This window comes from Notamacropus eugenii, chromosome 1, assembly GCF_028372415.1.
Source record: "Notamacropus eugenii isolate mMacEug1 chromosome 1, mMacEug1.pri_v2, whole genome shotgun sequence".
Lineage (NCBI taxonomy): Eukaryota > Metazoa > Chordata > Mammalia > Diprotodontia > Macropodidae > Notamacropus > Notamacropus eugenii.
Window position 1 is genome coordinate 678,207,606 of NC_092872.1, and position 23,212 is coordinate 678,230,817.

The 23,212-nt window shown below is 37.3% G+C and overlaps 1 protein-coding gene across 1 annotated transcript in view; it reads right to left on the reverse strand.

Moving 5' to 3' along the window:
* Positions 1-23,212, reverse strand: part of WWOX (WW domain containing oxidoreductase) — a 1,243,673-nt gene that overhangs the window by 1,145,538 nt on the left and 74,923 nt on the right. The window contains exon 5 of the mRNA XM_072636411.1: positions 1,783-1,889. Coding sequence (XP_072492512.1) covers positions 1,783-1,889 — 107 coding nt within the window. The remainder of the gene's footprint in view (positions 1-1,782; positions 1,890-23,212) is intronic.

Genomic DNA, 23,212 nt, shown 5'->3' on the forward strand with positions numbered 1-23,212 from the left:
TTGTGTAAAGTATGGAGAAATAACAGCTGAGTGAAAGTATAGCAAAGTGAATTCAAAAGTGGTAAACACAAATCCTCAATAGCCATTAACAGTTCAAATTCGGTACAAGTCTCCATTTCGGCAGCCCAGATATCAATACTTTGCCCTATGTTGTTTATCATTTTAATCAATGACTTCTTTAAAGATATGAGTGGTACGCTCATCAACTCTGCAGATGAAATACAGTTGGGCAGGATAGCTATCACCTTACATAATGGAGTCAATATTCAGAGAGATCTTGTCAGGCTAGAACATTGGACTGAATCCAATAAAGATTAATATAATGTAGTGATAAATGTAAAGCCTTACTCCTGGTTTTATAAAGTCAATTTTACAAGTAGGCTATGATATGTACTAGATTATGAAACTGGACATAAAAAATTCACAGATTTTAGTAGCTTGAAAGCTTATTACGAGACAACAGTAAGATCTGAAATCTGATGCAACCTTAGACTGCATTTAGGCCTAGGGGGCACAAACTATCCCTCTGTTCTAACTGTACTAGTCAAATCACATCTGAATGACTGTTCTGTGTGACATTTTCAGAAAAACAATGACAAACTGAAAGGTATCCAAAGGAAGACATCCAGGACAGTAAAGGACCACATGCCATATAAGTATTGACTGCATAATGCAGGGATCACTGGCATCAACATTTTACATAATCCACATAAAAGTTCAGTTAGCCTACAGAAGAGAAAGTGAGAAAGGACATGAAAGCTGTCTGCAAATACTTGAAGGCTCTCTAGGAAAAGAGGACTAGACTTCCTTGTCTTGACCCCTAGAACTAGCTGCAATAAGCAGAAGATGCAAAAATAGAAGTTAGGTTTCCTTAAAAATAAGGAAAGATTTCCTAAAAATCAGAATCATCAAAAAATAGAGCAGGCTATCTTGGGACACAGTGGCCTCCTACTGACAGGAGGGATTCCAGCAAAGACTGGGTGACCACCTATTAATTATTTAGTTGGGATTCTAAATCCAGGATTTAGTCCCTTTAAATGAAAACATTTTATGATCTTTTGAAGGAACAATTTCCCCACTGCAGCCAAGATAAAACTATAAAATTTCTAACCTGGCATTCAAGGCCCTCCACAGTCTGCCTCCAACTAACCTTTTCAGCCTTATTTTGCATTACTCCTTGGACTTTACATGCCAAGCAAACTAGACTACTAGGTTTGTTTTTCCAGACAGCATATCTTCTAATACCTATGTGACTTCACAGAAAGCTCTTTCTGATACCTATAATGCTTTCTCCTTCATGTCCACCTCCCAGAATCCTTTACTTTCTTTAAGGTTCTGTTCAGACATAAAATCTCAAATGAAATCTTTCCTGATTGCCAGGAGCTAATGCACTCTCTCCCTCCTCAAACTGCCTTTAATTGCACTTACATATGCATGTTGTACAACAACCTGATCCCATATACAAAGCAAACCCACGAAAGTATACAACTACTGCATACATGTCTTTGAATCCCTCACGCCCACTATGATGCCTTGTGCAGAGAAGAAACTTAATAAATGGTGGCTGAGTTTGAAAAAGAAAACAATAAAGACGTGCAATGAACAGTAAACAAGTTCAGTCTACATGGTTTCCTTTTGATATATGCATAGTATGTATCCAAAGAAAGGATGACTTTTGCAATAAGGAAGACCATTACATTCAAAAGTAAAGAATATCCAAACTTATATTATTTACCAGCATTATATACATGCTGCATTTTAAAAAAATATTTGCTTTCTTACCCACTCTTGTAAAATGCGTGATACAGCTTCATTAGCTCTTGCCATATTCCTGCAGGCCAGGATGACTTGGGCACCATGGAGGGCAAAAGACTTTGCTGTTTCAAATCCTATGGTTTAAATAAAAAGAAAGAAAGAAAGAAAAAATGAAGTATATGTTAGCAAAACACCAGCTTAGCTACCCATGGGTTGGTCATCACCTAGATCTTGCCATAATTTTGATAATTTTATGATCTTAAACTTGAAATAGTTCTCTTCAGTCATAACTTCCTCTGTTCCATCACTCCCTTCCATCACCTAACCCTATTCTGCATCACAGGTCTGACATTATTACTCTCCAGCTCAAAATTCTTCAGGGGCTCTCCCTCTTCCTGCAACACTGGGGTCCCACTGATACTCCCCACTATACCATATTAATTCCCTTAACAAAATCTACATTGGAAGTGAACCATCCTTGCCATCAGTTTCATGACCTGAACATTCTATCTCCTTTCTTTATGCCTTTGAATCACCTCTTTCCTCTCCCCTCACATCTCTATTTCCTTAAATTTCCAGTTTCCTTCAATACTCGGATTAAATGACAATTCATACATGAAATCTTTCCTGATACTCCAGCGCTATTATTCCCTGACTCCTCAAATTATCTTGTATCTAAACTACATGTCCCTCTCTGAATCCTCTCTCCACAAAAGAATGCAGGCTCCTACAGAACTGAAAGTTTCATTTTTATCTTGGAATTTCCAAAACATATCATAGTTAGGTGCCTAAGCTAGCAGTCACTGAATAAATATTGAAATGAACTAAATTATAGTTTATCAATGAGCTTTGTGATATATTATTCATTTCTATTGAGAGCTCATTTCCAGTTAAAGAGAATTTCAGAGCTGAAAAGAGCCACAGAGGCCTTCTAATCAACCTGTCCCTTTAAAATTTTGTTACTGTTCAGTCATGTCTGACTCTTCATGGCCCCATCTGGTGGTTTCTTGGCAAAGACGCTAGAGTGTTTTGCCATTTCCTTCTCCAGTGGAACAGAGATTAAATGACTTGCCCAGAATCACTCAGCTAGTGAGCATTTCAGGCTGGATTTGAACTCAGGTCTTCCTGATTCCAGACTTTCAACTGAGCCATCTAGTTGCCTCCTAGGCCTTTAAATAAATCCCCTCTAAGCACTCCCAACAAGTTGTCACCTGTCCTTTACATGAAGATAAGTCTCCAATGAGGGGTAATAAAATACTTCCGGAAGCAGACCACTATGCTTTTGCTATCAGCTGCAACTGTAAGGAAATTTTTCTTTACATCAAGTTTAAATCTACCTCTCTTCAGCCTCTACCCACTGTTTCTAATTAAGATCTCTATGGCGTCTCTGTTTTTTTTCCCCAAGGTATCCACTCCCCAGTTTGTTCAGCTGATACATGAGAACATGGTCTCAAAGACTCTAATCATTCTATTTCCTATCTTCTGAATATCTTTTAATGGCCGTATTCGAAGCTCAATACAGTAAGTACTGTATTTGTCATCAAAAGATCTGGGTTCAAATATCAGTTCTGCCATTTTACTACCTGTGTGACCCCAGGCAAGTCACTTGCTCTTTCTCACCAAAAGGCCTTTAAGTTCTCCTTTAGCTTAAAAATCTACAATTCTATGGTACAATTAGAATGTGAGTTCCTTGAGGTCAATGACCTTTAGCTTTTTTCTGTGACCCCAGCACTCAGCCAAGACCTTGATGCACAGTGAGCACTTTTTAAAAAATGCCTGTTAACAGGTAGTTTTCAGAGGAAGAAATTAAAACTATTTATAGTCATATAAAAAAATGCTCCAACTCACTAGTGATTAGAGAAATGCAAATCAACCACATCACACCTATCATATTAGCTAAAATGACAAAAGAGGAAAATGATAAATGTTGGAGAAGATGTGGGAGAGTTGGAACACTAATTCATTGTTGTTGGAGCTATGAGCTGATCCAACTTTGACCAAAGGGCTATAAAAATGTACATACCCTTTGACCCAAGCAATACCACTTCTAGGGCTGTATCCCAAAGAGATCATAAAAATGAGAAAAGGACCCATACAAAAATATTTATAGCAACTCTTTTTGTGATGGCCAAGAACTGGAAATTTAGTGGATGATCTAATTGGGAAATGGCTGAACAAGGTGCGGTATATGAACGTAATGGAATATTATTGTGCTATAAGAAATGATGAACAGGTGGATTACAGAAAAACTTGGAAAGACTTATATGAACTAATACTGAGTGAAGTGAACAGAACCAGGAGAACATTGTTCACAGAAACAGGTACAGTGTATGATGACTGATTTGGATGGACTTAACCCTTCTCAGAAATGTGAGGACCTAAAACAGTTCCAAAGGACTCAGGATATGGTAAATGTCATCCACATCCAGAGAAAGAACTATGGAGTCAGAATGCAGAGCAAAGCTGACTATTTTCTTTTTTTCTGTTTTGTTTTTTCCTTCTCAAGTTCTCTTCCATTCATTATAATTTTTCTATTCAGCATGACTAATATGAAAATGTATTTAATAGAAATGTATGTGTAGCACCATATCATATTGCATGCTGTCTTGGGGAGGGAAGGGGAGAAAATTTAAAACTTGTGGAAGTGAATGCTGAAAACAAAAAATAAATAAATTTTAAAAAAAATTAAAATGCCTGTTAACTAAGTGAATGGTCATACATAGCTAAAGCAAAGTAGGACTACCATCACTTTATTCTGGACACTATTCCACTCTTAATTCAGATGAAGACTGCATTAGCCTTTGTAGCTATAATATTGCCAGTGACTTCATATTGAACTTGCAATCCACTAAAACCTCCAGATCTTTTTCAGACAAAATGTGGAAATTGAGGTGTTGCCTTAACGCTGCCCAACCTACACCCAGATCCTCAGGCCTCCCTGCTCCTTCCCTAATTTAAAAGTCAGATTCTTTCTTTTCCTCAAAGCAAGCACCACACTGTATCTCACAGATTATAAACTGACCTAGTGTTCAGGTCAACCTGAATTTTTCTACATAAAAGTTCAGGCTTTGACCTGAATTCACCTTGTCCCAAAGCTGCTTTATCAGCAGGACACAGTTATGTATTAAAAGCTTGGTATGAGGGCATCAGTCTCTGTTACACCCATAATGTATTGTAAATAAGTGTCAATTTGGGGAAAGATTTCTATAACCTTAAAAAGCTGATATACTATGAAATATACATTATGGAATCTCACTATGGCCCTTCTGAAAGTACTTGTACAGATAAATCAATTGTATTAAAAAGCAGGGAGGGAAATGTAGAGATAAGCAATAAAGGAAAGGATACAAGAAAGGAAGGGCAGAAGCAAAACGAGAAAAAGAGAAATGATTTTAAACAGGCAAATGCAAAGAGAATTGGACTTGTAGTCAGAGTATTGAATTTAAGTCCCAAGTCCTAACTTTTCCATTTATTCAATTAACCCTAGAAAAATTACTTGGTTTTTCCTCATCTTGAAAATGGGGATAATAATATCTACATAATCTAAATCACAAGGTTATTTTCAAGAAAACACTGTAAACTGCAAAGCACTGTATAAATGTGAATCATCATCATCATTATAACTCTCCAAATTTCTCTTCCAATAATTAATTCATTATGGTTTGGGGCTGATCCTGTGTTTTTTAAGGAAATGTCAGTGAAGCAAATAACAATGTACATCTAGCTACGCTGACTCAAGAACCCAGACGAACTACACTGTTTTAAAGAAACATGGGTAAGATGGCCATTACTTCAGACTGTCCCCAGTCCTACATTCTAGACTATGTTTTAGAAAATCTTAACTGTTGATGCTAATAGCCCACATTTCAATTCAATTTAATTCAACAAGTATTAATTCATTGCCTACAGAGACAACACCATTGTGCCAAGGACTAGAGATAGATATATAGAAAAACACAAGGTACCTTGGAGAGAGGGTATTAACAACAGAGACAGAGAAGATCAAGAAAGAAGTAGGAAGTAGCACCTGAGCTGAGTCCTGAAAGAAGCCAGGGACACTACAAGGTGAATGCTGGGGCAGCTAAAAGTAGGCATGGAGGGTGGCCTTTGCAAAGGTCTGAAGCTATCAAGTTCAAAGAGCAGCTATTAGGTCACTGACTAGAAGGTAGATTGCATGAAGGGAAATAATATGAACTAAATCTGAAAGGGTAAGTAAGCTCCAAATGTAGAGGGTTTAAATGCCAGGCTAATGAAACCATGTATAATTCTTAGGGCAACAGAGAGGCACTGAAACTTCTGAGCAGTGGAGTGGCCTGGTCAAATCTAAACCACAGGAATATTAATTTGGCAACTGGGTGAAGGATGGATTGGAAAAGGAAAAGTATAGAAATACAGAAACCAAGAGGAAGACATTGCAAGAGTCTAAGTGAGATGGTGAGGGCAGAAACTAGGGGAGTATGAGACTCCCTTACTATGAGACTAGAGAAAAGGGAGCAGATATGTGAAATCATTCAAGTTTTCAAAGAATTTCAAATATTGACTCTGTGCATATCTAGATCAGGCTCTTCTTCCATATATCTAGAGGAAACAGAAATATATTCAGAGTAATGTAGGTTGAGAGTAGGATCCCCTCAGGGGTCATTGACTTAAACTCCTTGATTTTACAAATGAAGAAAATAAGGTCCAAAAAGTTTAGCTGACATGGCCCAGGTTAAACAAGGGGCAAACAACAAAAACAGAATTCCAAACCACATCCTCTGATTACAAAGCCAAGGCTCCTTTTACTATTTCACACTACCAAATCACAAGGCAGAGGTCAGTCATCAGCATCAGTGGTGCTAGGAAATGTGTTGTGTTCGGCCTTTGTTGCCAAAGACCATGCCATCAGAGAAATAATGACATGACTTGCACTTGACTTTGTTTTGAGTGAGGGAGGGCTGTGCAGGTCACCAGCCTCACTTTTCCTCCAGAGCCATCTGAATCCAGTGACCAGATATTCATCAGAATAACTGAAGATGACCCAGGATACAAAGGAAGACCTTGGCCTCTTTAGGCCTAGGTCTATTCAGGAACTCATTTAGGGTGGGATAACACCCATTCAGTGAATAAGCCTCTTTAAGGAAGTAGCCAGAGGATGGCCCCTTTAATGAGGCAAAGAAAAATAACTACATCAGGCTCAGAGGGCAATAGCAACAGTTACTATTGATAATCACTCTTAAGCCAGGAGGGTCCAAAAGACAGACCTAGGCAGGGGCCTAGTGTCCTCCAATGGAAGCATTTCAGAGTGCAATAGGGTTAAGGTTTTGAGAAAGGGAAGGGAGGGGAGGGAATCTAGCCAGTAAAACCCAAGTTAACTGGGCTGATTTCTAGCCATCCAAATTTACCTTCCTTTGGAGAGGGGAAGGAAGGGGAGAGTGAAGAGGCCTATTCACCCAAAACAAAGTCAAGTGCAAGTCAAGTCAATATTTCTCTGATGGCATGGTCTTCTTTGGAAATGAAGGATGAACACAACAACCTGTGAGTAGACACAGCTGCCTAAATGGGGACCCAGCTAGCTGGCTAACTCAGCTAGGCAATGACACCAAGTTTTAATACTTGTACTTCCAGGATTCAAAAAGTACTAATCTTTTAGGGGAAGAAACAGAACACAACAACCACAACCACAACATAATTTGTAGGGCAGCTGTTCCAACACCTGATGGAAATAAGCTCCCAGAAAAAAATTTTGCTGACTGATGTGCTACATCAATCAGCAGAATGAAATGCTGACAGGCATATAGAAGCAATATAAATCAGCCAAAAACTACCTCATTTCAATTCAAAAGAATTTACCCACAATCATAAAAGGTAGGGAAAAAAAACAAGAGTTCTGGATAGATATCTAGATTCCTTCTGAATTTCCAATTAAATTAAATGATCATACTTGAGTTTGTTCTTTTTTGGGTGAGAAGAGAAAAAAAGTACCACAGCATTAAGACAATATTCGTTGGCTTCCTATCACACCTTGACTGGATCGAGAAAGAACTTAGGCACAACAGCATTATTAGAAATGTAATTAACTTGCAGAGCTTTCCCAGATTGCAAGTACCATTATCTCCATTTTATGGAAAAGGAAACTGAGACATAAAGTAGTTACCCTCAGAATCCTCTCTAACAGAGCTTTGACCAGGTTACTTCCCTGTTCAAAAAGTTTGAATGGCTCCCTAAGGCTTGTAAGAGAAAATACAAGTTCACTGACAATTACAGATATATCTGCTTCCAATGAGAATGGTATGGTGTGGCAGAAAGAGGTCTAGATGTTGTAATGATAATTTAAGGTAAATGGTAGGTGGGAAGAAAGAACTCTTCCCTGCCCATTAATAGGCCTCAATACATTTTGTTAATTTCTATCGAGGCGCTGGGTCAGAGGGTCCTGCCATCCAGCTCTAAAAAGTATATAAATATTCTGAAGTGAGGTTTTACTTTGGGGCATACTTTTTAGAAGAAGATCTGTGGGCCAGATGACACTCTGGGAAGCTGCTAAGGAACCCCTCTTTTGAAAATGCAGATGTTGGTGCTTCTCTCTCTGGTAAGTATGAATTGCTTATGGTTAGATAGTTGGAAGCCCTGTCTGTTGATCTTTATTTCTTTGTTTATATTTTCTTTGAAGTTCAGAGTGCTGATATTTTCCCCTGAACTAAGTGAATGATATATATGCCTAATTAAAGTGATTGCTGACCCCTCAAAACTTGCCTTTCTTTTTAGAAAAGCAGATCAAAGAATCTGTGATAGCAGACCATCCTGGATATGTCAGGGTGCTTGCTTTTACAGATATAGAGTCAAGTGTAAGAAGTAAATTTAAATCCCACCTCCAATACTTATTAGTTTTGTGACCACGGGCACTTATCAATAACTCAGTTTGCTCAAATACAAAATGAAGATAACAATGCCAGTACACGGTGTATTAGAATGTTAGATTTGGAGTATGGGAAGACTTGGGTTTCAATCTTACTCCAAACTCTTTGTTATTGTTCAGTTGTTTCAGTTGTGTTCTACTCTTCATGACCCCATTTCTTTGGCAGATACTGGAGTGGTTTGCCATTTCCTTCTCTACCTAATTTTACAGATGAAGAAACTGAGGCAAACAAGGTTAAGTGATTTGCCCAGGGTCACATAGACAATAAGTGTCTGAAGCTGGATTTGACCTCATGAGGATGAGTCTTCCTGATTCCAAGCCCAACACTTGGAATGGCAGAGATGTTTTACTGTGTGTCCACAGGCAATAAGGAACATAATGTCACGGAATACTTGGTTATTTCTCTTCCAATGTTTATGATAACATCTGCAAAAAGACCACTATGACAATAACTATAGCTAATATGACAAAAGGAGATGCAATAAAATGAAGGAATAAGAAAATTTTACAAAGAACTTGACAAAACATTTCCACTTAATTTCAAATTGAAATTTAATAATATACATTAATAGTTTAATATTAACAAAACTGGGCACAGGGAAAGACAGTAAAAATACTGGAAATCACAGTTCATTCCAAGAAGAAACTATCTTCAAAGGAAAGTGCTTTGTAAATAATAAAAAGCTATAGAAATGTGATATTTATTTAAAAAGAGAAATAAGGTAAAAATGTAAAGACTACATGAATTATAGATAAACTTCACACTTTATTAATGAATACTTTCTTCAAAAAAAAAAAAGGAAGTGCTAGCGTAAATAAAGTGGAGTTTAGTGTAAGTAAGGTGGATTTTTGTTATTATTTCTTTGAGTTCAGTTTCTCAGGATCCATAGCCATCACAATCTCTTGTTCCCAGCTATTCGATATGAGTTCTCATGATTATGGTTCAAAACATCTCCACCATGCTTACAATGTAGTATACAGTGATAAATAATATAAACATTTGTGCCAGTGCAACTGTGCAGTAAGTGAGATTCAGGGAGGAGGTGACGTAAACTTGTAAGGCTATTGCTGGCAATACCCTACATAAGTTGTGGCATATGATCATGATGGAATACTCCTGTGCTATAAGAAATGATGAGCTCACTGATTTTAGAAAAACACGGAAAAACTTACAAGAAATAATGAAGAGCTAAATGAAGAACCTGAAGAAAGCACATTTCTCCTGAAGAACCAGGAGAAAGTTGTATACAGTAATAGTAATATTGTTTTAAAAATAACTTTGAGCAACTAAATCATTAGGAGTATTATCAAGACTACAAAGGACTTATGAAGGAAGATGCTATCTGCCTCCAGAGAAAGAACTGATAAACAGAAGTACATTTTGTTATTGTTGTTGTGTTTGTCCTTCATTCTCTAAGAGGCCATGACATCAAGATGACGCCATGCCTTGCAGTTGACTTTGATCTGAGTGAGGGACAGCTGTGCAAGGTCACCAGTCTCACTTTTTCCTCCTGCGACATCTGGGTCCAGTGGCCTGATATTCATCAGGATGGCTGGAGATGGCCCCGGCTACAATCTGAGACCCTGGTGATTTTAGGTTAAGGCCTTATCAGATTCTCACTTTGACTGATATGTGCCCATTCAGTGAATAGGCCTGTTTAAGTAGTTACTCAAGGTGCCTTTTAAGAAAAGAAAATCAAACTGGGAGGGGAAGACCCTCAGGGTTCCTGGGTAAAAGAGAAGCAGTTACTATTTAGTATGTATAATAGGATTTAAATACACACACGCATACACACACTTGTGTATAATGATAGCCATCTCTGAGAGTGGGGAAGGGGGAAGGGAGGTAAGGGAAGGAGGAGAGGCACAAGGGTGGGGAAAGAAAATAAAAAATGCACTACAGAGAATAAAAGAAAATGTAGAAGGAAGCACAGAACACAGATTAGCTTTGAAAATAACAAGTAGTTATAGTTTTGTTTTTTAAGTAAAGAGCATGAAATTTAAATTTCTGGTTTTATAATGAATCCTCTTTTTAGATTGTGCTGTATATGTGGAAATGTTCTCTTTTTTTGTCTTATGTATTTAAGTTCAAATGCATAAAAAAAGGAAATACAAGAAAAAAGAAAAAACATCACTAAACTTCTACCTGAAATAAAAGGCTATTTTTTAACATCAATATTCTTCCGATGATGCTTCATGGTTGCTAATAATGACAACATTAAAGCTGAAGACAGAAGATGAGGCAGCTAGGTGGCACAGTGGAAGAGTACTAGAACAGGAATCAGGAAGTCTGGAGTTCAAATATGGCCTCAGACATTTACTAACAGTGTAACCTCTAACCTCTGTGTTTCAGTTTCTTCATCTACAAAATGGAGAGGATAATAGTACTTTGTAATGCTCTCTACAAATCTTAAAGTGCTACAAAAACCCTATTTTTTATTATTATTATTGTTATCATTATATCCCTAAGTAAACTGAAAGGGAACAAGGGACGAGAGACATGAGTCATCTATTTTGTGTTCAGGCCAGTTTAGTCATTTTTCAGTTGTGGTTGACTCTTCATGATCCCATTTGGATTTTCATGGCAGAACCATTAGAGTAGTTTACCATTTCCTTCCCCAGCTCAATTTACAGATGAGGAAACTGAAGCAAATGAGGTTGAGTGACTTGTCCAGGGTCACACAACTAATACATGTCTGGGGCTAGATTTGAACTCAGGAAGATGGGTCTCCCTGATTTCAGGCCCAGCACTCTACCCAGTGTGCCTTTTAGCTGCCCCTATTACATGTTACCTGCAAATAATTATACCAAAGAAACAGTGCAAAACATATCATCTGAGAGATATACAACAGATAGAGAGAGTCCATCACAATAAAAGGAAACAATAACTATCAGTCTTTGTGCTCCACTGGTATCTATACAAAAAAAAAATTAGGAAAAGGCTCACAGGATGCATATATGGAGGACTTAGCAGAAGAATAAAAATAAGAGTCATAAAGGATAAGAAGGCTTGGAAAGACAGCGATCTGAACTATTGGATAGAGTATCCATATTGCTGAATAAAGTATCCACAGATCCACATGAACATCCATATTATTAAAAGGCTTTTCTTCCTCCACTGAGGTACTACTCTGATGTCAGAGGTCTTACAGGATATTTCAGTGTAACATCAACTCTTATAAGTCTAACCAACTTGTAAAGGCTTTCATTATAGGATCCAAAATAGACTATGTCCAAGAACCAGAGTAGAATATACAGAGTTTTATTACCAGAGACTTGAGAACTAGGAAGTAAATTTTTTATGGACAGCAAAAACTACAAAGCTATCTAATATAGCATGGATGGGCTGTGACTTTCATCAATGGAGGGAACAACCATACAAAACTAACTATTCTTTCCTAAAGTAACGAAGTTATGAGTCTAACTAACAATATGGAAGCAAGAGGTAGAAACATGCTTTCTTCTGAATTTATGGTCCAACAATCTATTTCTATGACTTCTGCCCCATAGCTTACTGTATCTGAGAAATATGCTACATGGTCTAGTTCAGAATTTGTAATGGATATGACAAAATCACTTCTTTAAAAACTAGAGTGGAAAACAAGGAAGCTATGTCTCCACAGTTTTGGGTGATCAGTGTTGTGACCTAGCACTGTCAAGGCAGAGGTCAGAAACTTGTGCACAGGCTTGACAAGCTGGTAGAAGGAAAAAGGAGAACGTGAAGTTATGTGGTAATGGACGGTGTCACAGGAGGTCCAAACTTCAGAACAGTATAAGAAACTTCAATCGATCTGAACAAGGTATAGTCTTCCTGTAGCCTTAGTGGGAAGCTACCCATTCATAATGAATGTAGAAGGCACTCCCTCCTCTGAACTCTTATTTTAATAAATATTCCTTGATACTTTTTTGTGTTTCAAGTGTGTCTCTAATAATGTAGCGCCCAATGTGAGGTCTTATTTGATGACTTGAGGGAATGAAATAAAAGATAGGGAGAGCCCTCCTGTAAAAAAATTTTTTTTACAGTCCCTGTAAGTTAAGTCTACTTCAGTTCAAGTACACAACGTCAGACCACAAGCAGGGAGTTCAGAGGAATTGGGGAGGAAACTTGCCAGCTGACCAGGTAACTTGGTATACCTTGCAAAGATCAGGCCACCCCAGGAACTTGCACTCCGGGTCAGTCTTTTGCTGACAGAGTGAAGCTCAGCATGGCAAGCTCTTTGTTGGTCATATCCCTGTCCAGGAGTTTCCTGGTTGGCCCTAAGCTAATGAGTGAACTTAGACAGAGTAGACAGAGTTCCGGAAATTCGAGCAATGGTGGGGAAATTGATGTGCACTATAATGCTTTGTTAAATGTCTTATCTGTGTGTGTGTGTGTGTGTGTGTGTGTGTGTGTGTGTGTGTGTGTTTTGAAGTGTTTTGTAATGGTGTTAATAGAGAGTTGAAAACATTTTTTAAAAAATCTTCTTTCTGTTTTCTAAACTCTGGTCAAGTTTTTGAATGTGAAAAGAAAGATAAAGGAAGGGAAAATCTCTTTCCCTCAGATTGCTATTTGCAGAGTATTCAACTTGAAAAAACTGTCCCTCTCTTGATAAGTTGAATTGTTAGACTCTTAACTTCTAAGATTTCTTGTTTTTTTTAAGGAACAAAGAGGCTGGAAGACATCAGGGAGGATTTGGTTTATTTGAAATTCCCAAGGGAAAAAGATATGGGTGGAACAGGACAGCATCCATGTGCTCTTTACTTTGTGTACTGGGGGAAGTTACCTCCTCCCCCCCAATCTGATTTAAAAGATGGAATGAGATTGGGAGAGCTCCTTGTATGGTGAGCCTCCAAGGAGAAGAGATAGAAGATGCAGTTTCAGCTCTTTAAGGAAGTAAAGTAAAAAGGGAGTATGTGAAGTCATGAATAAAGTTTTCTTTTAAGTAGCAAGAGTATTTGACTTAAGAACAAAAAGGGTTAAAATGTTTACCATTTGTGATTATAAATCCAGATTTGATAAGATTCAAGTCAAAAATCTAAGGAATAAAGAGCAGCATCTGAGAGTGCTCTTCCTATCAGGATTAAGCAGAAAAAGATATTGTTATTTGGCATTTACGAATGCAAAGTGTTTGACACCAGGATAGGCATATGTTAAATACAACATTAATGTAATACATTTTTAAATTTGGATTTTGTTATATATAGATTGGGATTTTAAAAGGATGTGAAAGAATTCTGATAACTTGAAACATATTTGGTTATAAATAAGCAGTAAAAATGCTGATGTTTGCTATATAATGGTAGACTTTCCATTTGAAATCTTGGCTAAAATAAGATTTAATTTCTAAAGTAACTCATACTTCCAGAGTAAGTATAATTAGAGAAGAATGAACAAGCTTTTGAAAAGGTTAGCCATTATATTAAATGATTATCAGGTGATAGTATGTACCCACGTGGTGGTAAGGAGATAAATTTCTGCGCAAGGTGATTTGGTCACATGAATGGATAATGGGTTGCTTTAAGTTTTAAATATCTAAAAGTTGTATCAGGAGTTGCATTGTTAAAAAAAAAAGAAAAAGATGAATGGGTTATGAATTCTGTGTAAGAGTTTCTGTGCTGTAGAATTCCTCTTGAGAAAATAAGAATCCTTGAACATATATATATATATATATATATATATATATATATATATATGGATGTGACTTTCAAGACTGTTCCATCTAAGGATATATTAAGTATGTTAAAAAAGTTTATTTCTGTTATTAAGAAGGAAGTTTTAACTAAAATTGTTCTTGCTATAAATCAAGCATTTACAAAATTATGTTTGTGAAAGGAAACTTGGTAATTATGCAAAGGCCTTGGTTTTAGATCTTTTCTTGTAATTTTTGTCCATTAGATTCAAGAGAATTTTGTGAGAAATTGTAAACTACTTTTAAGAGAGGAAAATATTTGTTGTATGGAGAAATGTTTTGTAAAATCTTTTGTATGATTTTTGAAGGCCTACCAAATTTATGTTTATAAGCTAATTTGTTCTATAAAGGTTTTATAGGAGTTGGAAGATAAGGAGCAAAATAAGAGAGACCAGGAATTTATGGCTATAGGAAGCTCTGTGATAAATTTAAGACAGCCTCATGTGGTCTCCTCATTCACCCTCAAAGTCCAGTCATTATTACAGAAGGACTTCTTAAGATCTAATCTGAACTCAGAGCTGCTCAGAGGAAAGATGTTAATTCTTTCCTATTGTCGAAGGAAAGAAGAGGCATCAGCTTCATCCTGTGTCCCTAAGGTTGGAAAAGCCTGAAAGCATCACCCAAGTGACTATAGCATCTGAGGCTAGCAAGCAGTGGCACCTCAGACTTGGGTGAACTCCTTTTGTTAAAGTTGTAGTCTCCATGTAAAGGGTATCAAATTGATTTTAACTGTCTGTACATCGAATTCCTAAATAAGGAACTTGTTTTGGTGATAAATAATCTCTAGTGATTGGTTTGTTGGACAAATTTAATATCTAAGATGTAAGACCTGGTAAAATTTTTGATTAGTGAAACCTGTCATCTGGCAAAAGTCTCTGGGACCATTATTAATTGTGTTCTACTACTCAAAGAGGAAGGTGACTGTTACAGGCAGAAGTTTGCCTCAGAGGACAATCCTGTCCTCAGCCTTCTGGCACAGTTTCCCCACTGTGTTCCTCTGAAAAGGAATGTGTTCCCACTTGACTACTTCTAAGTCTGGCTATAAGGTAAAGATGATATCTAATCAGGTCCTTGTTCTTCACCTTCATAGCATGCTCCTATAATCAAAGCAGACAGTTTAAGATGTAAGCACAAGGCAAGTAGTGGAATCTTGCTTTCAATTAGCTGGGTAAATGGGTACTCTGGCATAGCCTTGTGAAAGATAAAATCCCTGAAACAGAACACTCTTTCTGAATGTTATGGGAATAATTATATAAAGGAAAGGAAACCAAAGTATAAATGTGATGTTGAATCATCATTCCCTAGAATAATACTGGGATTTAAATTTAACTGTAATAGTATGGAATTGTCAAGGTTGGGACCCAAAAATAGCAACACACAATTCAAATGAATTCAGCCCAAGCCTTTTTCCGATAAAGAAAGTCAAAGTTTGTTTAGGTTTCTCAATATTGAATGGACTTTTAGGGAATGAGCATTTGTAATGCTAAAACAAGATGTATTTTATCTACAGAGAGACTGAGGAAGGAGTTCAGGGGTGACCTCAGGTGTTCTGGGGTTTCCAGGGATGGTCTTCATGGGAGTGGCCAGTAGCCTCGAGAATTGGATTGATAGAGCATAGTGATAGGAAAAAGCTTATAGGCCTCAAGACAGCCAGGTCAGTGGGGAAATCCAAGGAACTTTCAAGGTGAGGTTTTCCACCTGTTAGAAAAAGGGGACTAAAACTCTGTTTGGGTAAGGGACAATGGTCCCAACTTTGAATACGGTTACCACATGTTGTAAGCGCAATTGGGTAAATACAACTGACTGAATCAAATTACTGAAAATAAATCAGAGATATCTTTGGTTTGGGGGAAAAAAGAATTTCAAGGTAGTTTCTTAGAGGCAGGTAACCTCTGGTAATATTTTGGATTGATGGAAAAGTTAAATGTTTCTGTTTTGATCTGAATTCATTTCATGAACATAAGTTGAAGCTAGTGTTTGAACTTATCATATGTATAGCTCATTCTTTTAGACTGAGCATTGTTAGAAAAGGATAGAGAAGCTTGGGAAGCAGAAGTCTATTAAAGCAATAACTTATGGTTTTAATGGTAAATCTGACTTTATGATTGTTATTTAGTCAGGAACTAGAACAAGTATAGAAAGGCACAAAAGACTTGCTTTAGAAGATGTTCCTTAGCCAATGTGAAATTACAGTCATACCTGCAACTGATTACTGGAGTTTGCTACTAAAAGATTTTATGGGACTATTAACTGTTCTTCTGAGTCTAACTTCAGGGGTGGATAGTAAGAAAGGTTGTCTGAGCCACTGCTCCATGATGCCAGCGAGCCTGTGAGATGCTGGTATGAACTGCAAAAGGTGATCTCACAGGAAGCTTGAGAGAACAATTGTTCCTCCTGAGTGGAGGCAGGATTCTTCTGACTCAGTTTCCCCAGATACCTGGCAGACTTTAAGCCTGGCTAAATGCCAGCTGAGAATCTACTCTTGCCTGGAATTCACATGAAATTAGGGAGATGCTGCTTCCCTGAAATGTCCCTGCCCTTAATGGCAATTTCCTAAAATCGAAAGTTTTGTAAGCATAATACCAGATCTATTAAATAACATTGTTGGTAGGGGAACATCTGAGGTTAAGTGTAAAATTAAGCTAGTAGGCTTAGGATTTTAGACCAACAACAATAAGTTAGGGTCCTTCAATTCTTAGTAATAACATGGGAACAGTTAGATTGAGGCCTGGGAGGTTAACATACATAGTTATCATTATTTTTGTCTCGGTTGGTTAATGTTAAAAGAAGACTGGTTTGTGATCTATCTTGTAAATGCTTTAAAAAAAACATCACATGACCAGAAGTTGGAATTGTTTTATGATATAATATGTACTATGTTAAAAAATGATTACTTATTGTATTTATGTATGTACTGGAGTTTGTTATTAATTCCTTAGTGAAATCTCATCTTCCTAATGGGGGAAATGAATAGTGAATTAATGTAAAATGTAAAAACTGGATTCTAATGTGAATTTCTTAAACATGACAATTGGCCATGACAATTTTGATTTTGTAAGATTGATAAGAGTATAAATCAAGAAATGGTAATCTAAAATTGTAGTAAGGTCTGTTTTGCAGGAGAGTGGACATCTGGATTTCTACAAGATAAAGGGAAGAAGATGCTGAGATGCTGTGCTGAAGATGGCTTGAACAAGCATCCAGACCAGAAAACTGCATCAGATGGTGTTCCTCCTCAGAGTGCTATATGAAATGGAACTTCTAAAAGGACAGTTTGTTGATTTTCCTTTTTTTTTTCTGAGTCTCTATCTGTACTTATGAAAGGGGACTGCCCCCTTGTAACAATGTGTTAGTCAACTTCGCTCACTTCTCATATTCGTATAAAGGGGAGATAGATGAAGGGAAAAGAAAGTGAGGAGGTATTTTCCCTAGGGAAAAGAAAGTGAGGAGGTATTGTCATTATATTTAGATGTGGAAACAAATTTTAATAAAGAGGAAAGGGGAGGGGGGATTTTGTGGGAAACAAGAAAGTTCTGTTTCCACAGTTTTGGGTGATCAGGATTGTGACCTAGTATGGTCAGGTTAGAGGTCAGGTTAGAACTTGAAATCAGTTTGGCAAAAAACTTGCATGCAGGCTTGACAAGCTGTTTGAGGGAAAGCCTACCAGAGGAAAACATGAAGTCATGTGGCAATGGAGAGTGTAGCTGGAGATCCAAAATTCGGAACACTATAAGAAGCTTCCATTGATCTGAATAAGTTGTAGTCTTCCTGAGTCTTACTGGGAGGCTACCCATTCATAGTGAACGCAGAAGGCACTCCCTCCTCTGAAGTCTATTTTAATAAATTTTCCTTGATACTGTTTTGTGTGTCAAGTGTGTCTCTAACACTAGGAAACCAAACAGTGACATTTTAAAGTACAGTAGAGCTTAGCAAAGATGATCACATTTTTTCCGTTATAATACCTATGAAACATTTTCTCAAGGAAAAGACAAGTTTAATAATTTAAATCTATTATAGAACTATTTCAAACCCATGAGAATAGCATTCCTCACTTTTAGCTGATGACAGTATAAATAACTAAATGTAATAGTGTTTAGCTAAGTTTCCACTGCACCAAAATCTGTGGAAAATAATAAAGGCCATGGTTTACTAAATTTTATAACCTCATTCATCTTATAAAAAACTAACTTCTGTATGAAGATTTAGAATTAAATTAGCTAAATTACAAGACAGTATAAAATTCAAACAAAAAATATTTAAAACCAATTTTTAAATAAAACAGAGATAGAGGAAAGACTTTTTTTTTGGACAAGAATTCTGGGGAGAAGGTAGAGATAAAATGGCAAAATACAAGCAGCAACCCAGCTGAACTCTCCCATCATTCTCCTCTAGCAACTTTAAAATAACTCCTTACATAAAATTTTAGAGCAGCAGAGCAAACACCAGGTCAGAGAAGGTCTATAGGAGAGGTCTGTGACACCTGGGTGGGGCCAGCCTAGAGAACACAGCGGCAGCAAAAGCGGTACGCTTTGGAAGCAGCTATGACAATCGTAACAGCAGCTTTGAGAGCTCTCAGCCCAGAGACAGTAAGGAGGGTCAGACAACTGGTCAGAAAAATTACAGGGGACCCTTTGTTGGCACTGAGAAATGCAATTAAAACAACTCTGAGGTACCACCTCACACATCATAAATGACAGATTCTGAAGGGAATGAGGGAAAAATAGGTACACTAATAAAGGGTTGGTGGAGTTTTGAACTGGTCCAACCATTCTGGAAAACAACCGGGAACTATGCCTAAAGGGCTATAAAACTATGCCTAGCCTTTGACCCAGCAATACCACTACTAAGTCTGTACCCCAAAGAGATGAAAGAACAAGGAAAAGGACCTATAAACAGAAAAATATTTACAGCAGTTCTTTTAGTGGAGGCAAAGAATTGGATATTAAAAGGATGCTCACCAACTGGGAAATGCTTGAACAAGCTATGGCATATGATTGTGATGAAATACTATTGTGTTACAAGAATTATCAAGAAAAATAGCTTCAGAAAACACCTGGGAAGTCTTATATAAACTGAAACAAAGTGAAGTGAGAAGAAGTGGGAGATCACTGTGCACAGTAACAGCAATTTTGTAACCATAATCAACTGTGAAAGATTTGACTACACTTAGCAATTCAATGATCCAAGCCAATTTCAAAGGATTCAAGATGGAGAAAATGCTATCTGCCTCCAGAGAGAGAAGTGACAAACTCTGAGTGCAAAGTCAAGTATAATTATCTCACTTTCTTACATTTTGTTTGCAATGTGGTTAATATGGAAGTATGTTTTACGTGATTTCACATGTATATTTGATATCATTCTTCTCAGTGTGTGGAGGGAGGAATGGGAGGGAAGAAGAAGATTTGGAACACAAAATTTAAAAAATGTTAAAAATGAAAAAAAATTTAAAAAGAACTGCTGGGGAAACTTGAAATCAGTTTGGCAAAAATTAGGTTTAAACTGAGATGTAATGCTGCATATGACAATAAGCAAAAAAGGATATAGAACTTAAATATAAAAGGTTACACCATTTTAAAAAGAAACAATAGCGATTGAGTACACTTCATAGTTATAGCTAAGGAGGAAATTCTTAATGAAAGAGGGGTAGAACAATGATAATAAATAAAAGAGACAATTCTGACCAAGTGAAATGCAAAATCTTTTGCACAAATAAAAACCAGTCAGTTAGTATTTAGTAAGCAAATACTATGTGCCAAAATGTACCAAATATGCTAAGCAGTGGGAATAAAAAGACAAAAAAAAATACAGGAGCCCAAAGTTTGATGGGGAAGACTATGTATAAACAACTGTGTGTTCATCCTTTGTTGCTGAAGAAGACCATGCCATCAGAGAAATAATGACATGAGTTGCACTTGACTTTGTTTTGAGTGAGGGAGGGCTGTGCAGGTCACCAGTCTCACTTCTCCTCCAGAGCCATTTGAATCCAGTGACCAGATAGTCCTCAGGATGACTGGAGATGACCCAGGATGAGGCAATTGGGGTTAAGTGACTTGCCCAAGGTCACACAGCCAGTGAGTGTCAAGTATCTGAGGTGAGATTTGAACTCAGGTCCTCCTGGCTCCTGCACTAGTGCTCTATCCACTGCACCACCTAGCTGCCCCATACAAACAACTATGTATAAACAAGATGGAGAGATGATAAATTAGAGAGAACATAAGAGAGAAGGCACTAAGATTAAGGTCTGAAAAAAGCAATCAATAAAAACAGAATTTGTAGAAGAATACATCAAGTATCATTACTAAAAATCTGATACACAAAATATACAGGTATAAGTAAGGAGGATTTTGTTATTCTTTTTAGATTGTAGTTTCAAGGGTCCTAGATATAAGTACCCAAGATCCTAGAGTTAAACAACTCCTACTGACAAGTGAGATATGAGGATGATATAACGTAATATTTACTAAGCTTATTCTCAACGATGATCTTAATAAAGCTAACCTGTGAGGTTAATGTTGACAAAATGCCTTCTTTGTCTGTTGCCCTATAAATCAAATGGGCACTGGTCAGTAAGCAGGAACCCTTAGGGGAATCCAACTGTGCAAACTGGAATGTTGTGCCTGTGTGTATTTGCCTCAACCAGCCCCCACTGAGGCTTATGGGACCTGTAGAAGTTGTAGCTCCTCCCATATTCTGGCCCACCCCTGTGAGAACTGTAGGGAAGCTGTAGGAGCTGGTGTTCCTGTTATGAGAAGACTAGACTAGAATAAAGTAAGCTTGTTTAATCCCTTAGTATGACTCCATTCCTGTCTTCCTTTCTGCCCAGATCAACAGTGAATCTGTGCTAAAACAGGCACTAGCAGTCCTCCCACATGTTTACCTGGGAACAGGTAAGTGGTCAAAGGATATGAACAATTTTCTAAAGAAGGACCACAAACTGAAAATGACAACATGAGAACATTCTCCAAATTACTAATGGTAAAATAAATACAACTTTTAAGGTTTCACCTTGTCCCACATGAAAAAAGATGGGGACAGCCTATGCTGGAGGGACAAGCACGGGGGCCAGTCAACATGATGGAATATCAGAAAGAAGTACAGTCAGATTCTACCACACAACTCCTTTATCCCCAATCAAAAAATGCACCATACTGAGTCTGGATCATGACAGCCCAGATTGGTACAGAGAGACGGTGGTCTGGTAGGCACCAGAAATGAAGTCTAGTCAGGAACAGCCATGAAAGTGTTCCAGAATGCTGTGTACAAACTAGGTAGGGAGGGAGAGAGACAAAGGCAGAGAAAGATATAGAGAGAAATAGAGAGAAAGGGACAGACACAGAGACAGAGAGAAAGAGATACACAGAGACAGATACAGAGAGACAGACAGAGACAGAGACACAGAGAGGCTTAGCACCACAGCTAGAAACCTCAGATATAAGACAGGTGTAAGGAAAGGTGCTCACTCTTCAGTTTTCAGTCACAGATTCAGGGCAGACTGAGGAGGGAACTTGTACCTTGGGTTGTGGAGTATATCGGGGCTAAGGAATAGTTCCAGGCCCTAGGCTATGTATTGAGCAAAGATTAAGTTCAAATACTCTGATCAGAGGAGGAGAGTGGCATCTCTCAGTTCCAGCCTCCAGCCCAGTCTGAAATCTGGCATGGAATAACCAGGACAGGATTTCTAGACCAAAAGAGAGCCTTAAGTTCTGACACCCAGTTTTCCTGCTAACTGATAAGGGCAGCAGCAGACCACAGAACTCTCTGAAAAGACATAGATGCTCAGAGGGATTTTGGTCACACTCAAACACAAGTCAAGGATTTACAGAGCTGAGATTAAGAAAATAATAATCAAACTTCATCTTGAATTGGACTGCTTTAGAACCACTAAAAGTATGCAGGTTGCCAGCTTGAACTATCCCTGAGATCCTGGAATAACATAACATGTATTACCCAAAAAAGGGACAAGTAGACCCTAGATAATATAAGCTCAGCCTGGAAATTCCCTTCAGAAGAGTGAAAAACTTGGTCCCAACATGAAATACAAAGTGAGAAAGTAGGCTAGAAGGATGAGTAAATAAAAAAAAGAATCCCACCATAAAAAGTTATTATACTGACAGGCTCAAGACACAAACCCCAAAGAACAGAATAACAAAAACTTCCACAAGCAAAGATTAAAAAAAAAACACAACTTGGGCACAAATTAAATTAGAATTTCTGGAAGTTATAAAGCCAGAGATTTTTGGCTTAACTTTTTAAAATTTAAAATTTTTTTTTAATTTAAAAATTTTTATATAAATGAAATGAGAACCCTAGAGGAAATATTAGAAAGGAAATGACAGCTACAGGGGAAAGAATTGAAAAGAAAATTAATAGCTTAGCATGAAACATATAAAGCCTCATTGAAGCAGCAAATTCACTGAAAATTAAAATAGATTAAACAGAAGATTATGACTCCATAAGGCAATAAGAATTTTTTGAAAGGTAAACTAAAAGTATAGAAGAAAATATAAGATATTTCAAAGCAAAAAACTGGAAACCAAATCAAGGAAATCTTTCTCAACTACCTGAAAAACATCACCAAAAACAGAGACTAGACATCATATTTTAAGAAATCATAAAATAGGCAGGTCTCTTCAAACCAGAAGGCAATACAGAAATAGAAAAAAAGCCTCTAAGTCACTTTTTGTAAGAAATTCCAAAATGAAAATACCTAGGAACATTACAGTTAGATGACTATTAGTGCAAATGATGAATCCTCTAAGGTGGTCAAACAATTTGAATTTACACAAGATATTTCCATTAGCCTGGAACAAATTACCACATTTTACATAATTATAACTTTGAATAGTGTGAATTCGAATACATGTGACCATGTCAGGGGAATCATTAATTGCTA